This window comes from Bombina bombina, chromosome 6 (genome assembly GCF_027579735.1).
Source record: "Bombina bombina isolate aBomBom1 chromosome 6, aBomBom1.pri, whole genome shotgun sequence".
Lineage (NCBI taxonomy): Eukaryota > Metazoa > Chordata > Amphibia > Anura > Bombinatoridae > Bombina > Bombina bombina.
Window position 1 is genome coordinate 103,199,145 of NC_069504.1, and position 10,802 is coordinate 103,209,946.

General features: G+C 36.8%; 1 protein-coding gene across 1 annotated transcript in view; it reads left to right on the forward strand.

The window, feature by feature from the left end:
* Nucleotides 1–1,074: 1,074 nt before the first annotated feature.
* GSAP (gamma-secretase activating protein) overlaps nucleotides 1,075–10,802 on the forward strand; it is a 422,579-nt gene continuing 412,851 nt past the window's right edge. The window contains exon 1 of the mRNA XM_053719170.1: nucleotides 1,075–1,491. Coding sequence (XP_053575145.1) covers nucleotides 1,416–1,491 — 76 coding nt within the window. The 5' untranslated portion in view covers nucleotides 1,075–1,415. The remainder of the gene's footprint in view (nucleotides 1,492–10,802) is intronic.

A 10,802-nucleotide genomic window follows, 5' to 3' on the forward strand; every position in this document is an offset into this window, starting at 1 on the left:
ATTAGGAGTTTCATTCATCAATACTTTTATATTTTAATATTACCTTAGATATATCTCATAAATCAACCCGTAATTGCTTTTTTTTCTTCTAAACAACGATCACGTTGTTTAAGCAGCCAATTGATTCTTTGGCCGTTAGGCGGCCGTCAATTGAGCATGGATCATTCAATATGTGCATGCGTAGCATTTTGTAGTTCTTTGCGGCCAAGCGAGTGCGTCCACGTTTCGTGCATGAGCATTAACAAATTTCTTTGTCAGGCACAGTAGAAGGATCATCGCAACTCTAACGGCAAAGAAAGGGATACATTTATACGCATGCGCGGTGAGTAGATCCACGATGTGCACAAGCTTACTTGACACGTATAGAGCGGGTAGGACCACTCTATACGTCACTGCATCTGAAAGCCGGAACTTCTGAATGGGAGGAGAATAGGAAGCCAACGGTAAATAAAATGTAGTTTTAAAAGTATATAAATAACAAATGTTTTAATAAAAAATATATAGCGACTGGATTTGAAAGTATAAAAGGATTAGAAATCCGAATTATGAATGAACAAAATTTACCTTCACTTTAATCTCACTTTCAGAATATGCTACTGTACCTGGGGAACATATCTGGTAAAAATCTAGTTAATATGTCTCATATTTTAGTTTCTATAGCACTTTTAAATGTAATCCCATTATAGCCTATGGCATTCCATTTTGTCATTCACCCTTGGTTGTCATTCCTTTTAGTAAGTACATCCCACAAATATTTGTCGGATTTACTTTAGCATAATGGATAAACCAGGTTCCGCCCCCACCGATCACTTTCACTTTTAATCTTAGACGTTGAAAATCCAAGATGACGTCACGGCAAACCCCGACTCTGCTTTTACAGACAAGGTGCCTGGGAGACTCCGCCTGACTGAGTGACATAAGGTGAAAACAATAGCAAACAGAGCAAACTTATATATCGCTCTCCTATTGGTTTGGAGACAGACAAGGGCGGGCCAAATGGTGCGTTTACAGAATAGGCGCACAGAAGGCTGTATATAGTGTATTAGTGCATACTGAGAGAGGGCAATGCTGCAAGAGGATAGAGCTGAGGGCTTCATTGTCCTGTATAAACTTTCTGTGCTGAGAGATTAGATTTGCAATTGAAATTATTTGCAAATTAATTATATATTTTAGTCTCTTAGTTTCATGGTTTCTTTTCAGCCCTGACTTCCTTAGGAAATACTTTGCAGCTGGGATTAAACACTTTTGTTAAACTGCCCATTAGCTATAGCAGCCGGTTCTGCAAATCTAATTTGCCTATTGCGATTATACTTTGTTAACTGGAGAGCTACTTCTGGCTATAGAAAGGAAGCATTGAAGACTGATAGTGATGAACAGGTAGCCCGGACATAGTGTCAGAGGGCCCCGGACTAGACATGCTGCTGGAGTGCAATGCTACGTTTAACCTGCAGGAAGATGTTGTGCCCTGGATCTTACAGCAATCAGCTCCAGGTATCACACTATGGATGTCTTGTGTTAGTATTATAAGCTTATATATGTAATGCATGAACTGGGTTCAGTGCTGCTTGATTTTATTACATCACTGATGTATTATTGTAAATTAGAGACATGCCTTCATTATAAAAGTGAAAAATTATATAATATGTTTTATAAAAATTATTCTATAAGGTATAACAATATACATTACATAAGAACAAACCTACACAATAAACAAACATAAAACATTATTCATAAATGGTTGCAAGTGCAGCATAATATTTAACAAAAAGATAACAAGTGCACATAGATCTATCTGGAATTAATAAACTAATTAAAGGTATATGAAACCCACATTTTTTTTTCATGCTTCAGATCAAGCATACATATTTAAGCATCTTTCTAATTTACTCCTATTTTCAATTTTCTTCATTCTCCTGGTATCTTTATTTGAAAAGCAGAAATGTAAGCTTTGGAGTCTGCCCATTTTTGGTTCAGCACCTGGGTAGCGCTTGCTGATTGGTGGCTATATGGATTACAGAGCTGTGTTAAAGGTTGGTGTAGCAAAACACACACACACACACATATATATATATATATATATATATATATATATCATAAATAAAAATCCTACTTGCTCTTTATTTATTTTTTTAAACAAAGCCTCTGAGTGATATAACTGTATTTATTTTATTCCCACAAAGACGTCAGTAACGACAGCCCACAGAAATGGTCTGTATGACATACAGTCAAATCCTCCTATTGTTTCATTCTAATCAGCATATTAAAATTAATGATGCACGGTCCCCCAACGCAATTGTCTAGCGCATATAAATTAGTAGTTTACCAGGCGTAACCCCCCCCCCAAAAAAAAACAAAACAACTTGATCATTGTCCCCGGCTTCCAGACTAACTTGCAGTGCAATCTTCAATGCGGTCACATGACCGCCAAGCTTTGGAATACATTGCACATGCGCTGGGGTCCAATGCAAGAGCGCATTCTTAGGGAACTCTCCAGCTACCAGGAAATGCGGCTAGAGAAAACACAGGTTGCCCCCTGTGATTGGCTTATGCAAATAAGTCTCACTGTGGGTTTGGAAATGCTCTTAAGATTGCGAGGAAACTATTGAAAAATTGCAATGCAAGGTATTCAACCATGTTTTCAATTGAAAATCACCTATACAATGAAAAAAGGATAATTTTAGCCTTTTCATATCCATTTAAAATTGCATGCTCTATCTGAATCGTGAAAAAAATAATTTGGGTTTCATATCCCTTTAAAGGGACCTAATTAAAAATTCTGCAATTTGCTAGAGCATTTTGTTATTGCCCCACTGCATGCAAATAATTTATGGTTTAGTTTCAATTTATTGGTCCATTTGCATGCAATGGTTGCAGGTGGAGCATAATATCTTCATTACAATCTATGGGAACGTTTTATATTGCACCAGTTTACAACACCAATGGAAACCAATTCAATGTGTTAAAAACCCTTCAAAGGGGATAGAAAGACTAGACGTGTATATCCACCAATCACCAGCTAGCTGCCATTAGTGCATTTCTGCTCCTGACCCTATCTAGGTATGCTTTTCAACAAAGGATACCAACATAACAAAGACAGTTTGTTAAAAGAAGAACATTGAAAAGACCCTTAAAATTGTAAGCTCTGTGTGAATCTGGGGGTGGCTTAATTTATAAATAAGATGCCTCTGTAATATGTTATATCAGGCTTCACTAATTGCATGTGAAGAAAAATGTCCTGCGGTCTTGCACCAGTGCGTGGTCACTGTACACCTTAGTGACATTTCATATTATTATTTGATGAATTTCCAGTCTATTGTAATTGATAGTACTGACAGGCAAAAAAAACAAAACTGAAATCTGCCTAAGCAGACCCTGAATCATCCAAAGGACTAAAGCAGGTACTTATACCTCTTAAATCGCTCTTGCAGTAGACGTTTTCTAAATTGTGTGTGTATAATGGATAGTAGAGGGAAGTAGCTGCTTTATGGGGGAAACAGAGGGTATCTGCTTTTGTGGGGGTTAGAATGTGAAGTACTGGGCTTCTTCAAAGTAAAGAGTAGGGTCACCCTCCTAGTGCCATTTAGAGTCACAAGGCTGTATGCAGTTCTTTAAAATCTTTGACATTTTACATTTGTGAGTTTCCTTCACATACAGTTTACAAAAATAACTTTTTGTGATTCTGATCATGTCATTTTGTATCACGTGACATACTGATATAGTATGTTCTATATAGTGTAAGGCTTTATTGTTCTCATTTGTATAGAACAGTAGTGATGCCGTAACTGATCATGTGACATTGCAGAACTTTGTCATTGTTTAGATCTCCTAGATAAATAAAGGAACGTTTTTATTGATACTTTAACCCCTTCATGCCAATGTAAACATTCCTTTGAAAAAGGAAATCGTGTGCTTGTCGATGTGATCTCATCGCTGGGAGTAGGTCTTGGGGGACTGCCTACGATGCTTGTCATACCCCTCAGTCATATTTTCCATTGACTAAAATTACAAGGGAGTAGGCCGTTCCATGCTGAGCTAAAAACGTTTAAACCCAGCAATGGCATAAAAAAAAAAAGAGCAACTAATTCACCACACTATCAAGAAAGCTGTCAAAAAGCTGCGCACCAAGTACGGTGCGATGAGCAGCGGACTGTTGTTAACTGACAGTAATCGATCTCACTGCTCATCGGCTTATTCTCAGCTTTCTTGCTAGCCTGTCACTAAGCACCCACACTATACTATACTGTTTTACCCCCTATACTGCCGCACCCGGAGCCCCCCGCAACTAAATAAAGTTATCAACCCCTTAACCGCCGCTCCCGGACCCCGCTGCAACTATAATAAATATATTAACCCCTAAACCACCGCTCCCGGACCCCGCCACCACCTACATTATACATATTAACCCCTAATCTGCCGCCCCTATACCGCCGCCACCTACATAAAGTTATTAACCCCTATCCTGCCGATCCCTGACCCTGCCGCAACTAAATACATTTTTTTTTTTTAACTCCTAAACCGCACTACCCCGGAGCCCACCACCACCTACATTATACATATTAACCCCTATCCTGCCCCCCCCTACACCACCGCCACTATAATAAAGTAATTAACCCCTAAACCTAAGTCTAACCCTAACACCCCTTAACTTAAATATATTTAAAATAAATCTAAATAAATATTACTATTATTAACTAAATAATTCCTATTTAAAACTAAATACTTACCTATAAAATAAACCCTAAGATAGCTACAATATAATTAATAATTACATTGTAGCTATTTTAGGATTTATTTTTATTTTACAGGCAACTTTGTATTTATTTTAACTAGGTAGAATAGTTATTAAATAGTTATTAACTATTTAATAACTACCTAGCTAAAATAAAGACACAATTACCTGTAAAATAAACCTAAGTTACAATTACACCTAACACTACACCATCATTAAATGAATTACATAAATTAACTACAATTAACTAAAATTAACTAAAGTACAAAAAAAACCAAACACTAAATTACAGAAAATAATAAATGAATTACAAGAATTTTAAGCTAATTACACCTAATCTAAGCCCCCTAATAAAATAAAAAAGCCCCCCAAAATAATTAAATTCCCTACCCTATACTAAAGTAATCAGCTCTTTTACCTGTAAAAAGAAATACAATACCCCCCCCAACATTAAAACCCACCACCCACACAACCAACCCCACTCTAAAACCCACCCAATCCCCCCTTAAAAAAACCTAACACTAACCCCCTGAAGATCACCCTACCTTGAGCCGTCTTCACCCAGCCAGGCACAAGTGGACCTCCAGACCGGCAGAAGTCTTCATCCTATTCGGGCAGAAGAGGACATCCAGACCGGCATAAGGCTTCATCCAGGCGGCATCTTCTATCTTCAATCCATCCGACGCGAAGCATCCTCTTCCATCGACGTCCTAACACTGAATGAAGGTTCCTTTAAATGACGTCATCCAAGATGGCGTCCCTTGAATTCTGATTGGCTGATAGGATTCTATCAGCCAATCGGAAATTAAGGTAGGAAAAATCCGATTGGCTGATGCAATCAGCGAATAGGATTGACCTTGCATTCTATTGGCTGATCGGAACAGCCAATAGAATGCAAGGTCAATCCAAGTCGTCGGGATCGATGGATGCTCCGCGTCGGATGTCTTCAAGATGGAGCCGCTCCTCGTCGGATGGAATAAGATAGAAGATGCCGCCTGGATGAAGACTTCTGCCCATCTGGAGGACCTCTTCTGGCCGGATTGGATGAGGACTTCTGCCCATCTGGAGGACCACTTTGCCCGGATTCGTTGAGGACTTAGGCCCGGCTGGGTGAAGACTTCTCAAGGTAAGGTGATCTTCAAGGGGTTAGTGTTAGTTTTTTTAAGGGGGGTTTGGGTGGGTTTTAGAGTAGGGTTGGGTGTGTGTGTGGCTGGTGGGTTTTAATGTTGGGGGGGGGGTGTATTTCTTTTTTTACAGGTAAAAGAGCTGATTACTTTGGGGCAATGCCCCGCAAAAAGCCCTTTTAAGGGCTATTTGTAATTTAATATAGGGTAGGGAATTTTATTATTTTGGGGGGATTTTTTATTTTATTAGGGGGCTTAGATTTAGGTGTAATTATTTTAAAATTTTTTTAATTTTTTTTATTTTCTGTAATTTAGTGTTTTTTTTTTGTACTTTAGTTAATTTTAGTTAATTTTAATTGTAGGTAATTTTATTTAATTTAATTTTCATTTATTTAATTGTAGTATAGTGTTAGGTGTAATTGTAACTTAGGTTAGGATTTATTTTAAAGGTACTTTTGTCTTTTATTTTAGCTAGGTAGTTATTAAATAGTTAATAACTATTTAATAACTATTGTACCTAGTTAAAATAAATACAAAGTTGCCTGTAAAATAAAAATAAACCCTAAAATAGCTACAATGTAATTATTAGTTATATTGTAGCTATCTTAGGGTTTATTTTACAAGTAAGTATTTAGTTTTAAATAGGAATAATTTAGTTAATAATAGTAATTTTATTTAGATTAATTTAAATAATATTTAAGTTAGGGGGGTGCTAGGGTTAGACTTAAGTTTAGGGGTTAATAACTTTAATATAGTGGCAGCAGTGTAGGGGGGCAGGAAAGGGGTTTAATAAGTTTAATGTAGGGGGCGGTGGGCTCCGGAAGCGGCGGTTTAGGGGTTAATACGTATAATGTAGGTGGCGGCGGTGTGGGGGGGCAGATTTGGGATGTTTAGACTCAGGGTACGTTAGGGTGTTAGGTTCAGACACTTCCCATAAGAATCAATGGGATATCGGGCAGCAGCGAACATGAGTTTTCGCTGCTGTCAGACTACCATTGATTCCTATGGGTTGAAAACCAGGTACACTGGGCCAGAATAGTGGCGAGTGTACCTGGTTGTTCTTTGATAACTAGCATAAGTAGTCAGATTGTGCCGAACTTGCGTTCGGAACATCTGGAGTGACATAAGCATCGATCTGTGGCGGACTGAGTCCGGCGGATCGTATGTTACGTCACTAAATTCTACTTTTGCCGGTCTGTAGGGCTTGATAACTATGGCGAGTCAGCCTCGCCACAAATACGCTGTGGAATTCCAGCATATTTGCGGTTGACGGCTTAATAAATAGAGGCCATTGCCACAGTTCAGTCAAATCTGTTAGGCCAAAAAACTTGAGATAAAGGCTAAATAAAATAAGTGTGTAACTTTTGTATTCATTTATTAATCTTGCCCTTAAAATGTTGCACATTTCCGTAAGAATATGTTCCTCAGTCATTTTGTTAAATTCATGGTGTATATATTTTCACCAAAAAGGGGAAATATAACTTCTATTTTAAATGAGACCTGTGTGCTGTTCATGTATCTTTATTAAATTTAATATTTTGTATTGCCATAATGAAGGGACAATAAAACGGAATACCTCTGTTATAGTTTATAACCCAGTTCCAATCTTAAAAATCCTCGGAACTTTCTCTTCTCACTGTACTTTGGTGACAGGTTGCAGGCACTTTTTTGCCATTTTCTGTGGGCAACATAAATCATGGCCAAAAAGGTAAGAAATCATTACTACTGTTTTGCAAATTAAACAGGGCACATTTTGATAATATTTGCATGGTGTGAATCATATGTCAAGTCGTTCTAATCAGGATTTCTAATAAAGTCTATAGAAGCACTGTCCATTTCCATAACAATTGTGAAATCAAAAATTTTCCTAGTGAAATTATTTCAATGTCACAACTGTACTGCTATAAGGAAGTTATATACTTTAATTTGTAGCTGTATTATTCAGGGATCAACAAATCCTATTTAAATTTTAGGAGCCAGTAAGAATATTTGGGTGCCAGACATACTTTAAGGGAGCCTGGCAGTGTTAATTGTATATAGATGTATGGAGAATAATTAAAAAAGTTAGGAGCCAGGGGTACAATTCTAGGAGCCAGTGGCTCGCTGGATCTAAGGTTGTCGAGCCCTGCATTATATAATATCTAATAAATATAGGTTGGTTGCAAAAAGATGGGAAATTTTGAGGACAAATATATAAATGTATAATAGACTAGAGAATGCATATATTTATAATGCCCCAACAAAAATCATATTGAATCTTGCAAGATTTTTTTTTTGTGTACAGTTCATACAGAAAAGGTAGTTGCTCACTGAAACAGGGTCAAACCCTTAACCCCATCTAGTAAATGGTGTTGACGTATAGAAATAATTGAAAATCATGTTTCTGCAGCGGATGCAAATCTATAAATGCTTTCTAATATTGTGTGATGAATTGCTTGCTACATCTGGCAGTGAAGAGGGCAGGAATAATTACATACAAATGTTTGTTCTAAACTAAGCCATGCAATATTTCTCAGCAATCTTACAATGGTGTTGCAGTGCTATTTTTAACATAATGTAAACAAAGATTAACACATGATAAATAGTTGCATGCTGGTGTAAACTGAATTGTTTAGCAAGGAACAGGTCTCGGGCACGTGCGATTTAGGGCTCTGAACATTCAATGGGAGAGTAGTCACTTTTCTAATAACCTCCCTTAAAGGGAAAGTCTAGTCAAAATTAAACTTTCATGATTGAGATAGGGCATGCAATTGTAAGAAACTTTCCAATATTCTTTTATCATCAAATTTGCTTTTCTCTCTTGGTATTCTTTGTTGAAGGCTAAACCTAGGTAGACTCATATGCTAATTTCTAAGGTTTTGAAGGCCGCCTCTTATCTCAGTGTATTTTGACAGTTTTGCACAGCTAGACAGAGCTAGTTCATGTGTGCCATATAGATAGCATTGTGCTCACTGCCGTGGAGTTACCTAGGAGTCAGCACTGATTGGCTACAATGCAAGTCTATCAAAAGCATTTAGATAAGGAGGCAGTCTGCAGAGGCTTAGATACAAGGTAACCACAGAGGTAAAAAGTATATTAATATAATCGTGTTGGTTATGCAAAACTGGGGAATGGGTAATAATGTTATCTATCTTTTTAAACAATACAAATTATGGAGTAGACTTGTTCAACAGATTTGTTCAGCTTCATAGTTAGTCATTTAGGCTAGTTCTCATGAGTAATCTCCCCCATATTGTCTGCAGAAATAATACAACTAAATCATTCCTTAGAGCTTTTTATTACTGCATGAATGTCCCTTGCTAAGTGAGTGTTTGACCACTGAAAAGGTGTTAATTGAACAGTTTTGCTTACACACCGCTGAACTGGTCCTGCACAGGATATGGCTCATGGTTTTCAGCTATGTGATTATGCTGAACCTCTCTGGCTTATCTTTTATGTCCTGTTTAGTGACTGAAAACTAAAAAAGACAAATCTATGTTGCACATGAATCTCTCACTCTCTCTCTCGTGTGTGTGTATATAGTATGGGGAATAACCCAGAGGCAGAACTTTTTTTCAATTTCTGCAATGAGATTTTATTTTTAGGGAAAAACATTTTCTGCAGTTTTAATTTGAAATTAAATTTTAAAATTAGACCGTTACACTAAAGCACCAGTTCAGTTGCAATGTGTTGATTAACTGGAGAATAACACACTCCATTTTTAAAAGTTTTATATTCTAGTGCAGCAGTTGAAAATAGCATTGCAAATTAGCTGCAGACAAAAATATAAATTTTATTACGTGGATATGGTGGACACTGGACTCTGGAGGAAGGGACAGTGCTGGCCAACTGACTGTTCACACTTCTCACAAATGCGAACTGTAGGAAGGAAATTAAGGCTATGGTTTAGTCTAGTTAGTGACTGTCAGTGGATGAATAAGGGGTTAAGAATTATGTGAAAAAAATGAAATCAGAATTATTTGGCAAAGAATCGACCAAAAAGGTGATTGGCAATATCAGGTTCAATAAACTAATATGCACCAATGGTTAATAATATTACGATGGACCGAAAAATGTGTAAGGATGCCAAACTAGAAACCCAAATTGGAAAGAAGCTGCATGTCCAAAAATCTATCTAATAAAAAAAATGAAAGTTATAACAAGATAATTTATTAAAATGTGAAATTAAAAAAATGATACAATGACAATATGTATTATATTTAAAATGACACCGGTGTCTACAATCTTAAAAGCTAAAAAAATTGCATAATTCAAAATAGAATACAAAAAGGCAAAGTTGATAGTGCCAACAGATCTCGGCTAAATTGATCAAACTAGAGGATGTTGCAACTAGATAGAACTAGTGAGAAATGTTACAATATATATGAATAGTTACTGACTGATTTGATGATAATCTATGCGGCCGCTGGGTACAGTATCACCATCATATCAATGACTATTTAATACATAGTCCAAGTACGGTCTGTTAAATGTCATCAAGAGTTTTAAATGCAAAGTCAGTGCAACGGAACAAGGGGTAAAGGATAGCCGTGTGGGTTATTTCTTTCTTCGGTTTCCAAGAAGCCCCTGAGACTTTCAACAAAGGATACCAAGAAAACAAAGCAAATGTAATAATAGAAGTGAATTGAAAAGTTTTTTTTTTTTCCCCCCCAAAATATAAGCTCTATCTGAATAATGAATGTTTAAAGAGATTGGAAAGTCAGAATTAAACTTGTATGATTCAGACAGTGTATGTAATTTTTAAGAAACTTTTTAAATTGACTTTGGTCTCTTGGTATCCTTTTGTTGAAAATAAATTTGTACATTGGTTACACATGTATTTCTTGTCATTGGCTCAACAGATGAGACTATCTCCCTGTAGTGCATTGCTGCTCTGGATCAATTTAACTATGTGTTTAATCCCTTTTGCATGTGGTAAACACATAGCTGCATTAAGGCAAAAGAAGAAT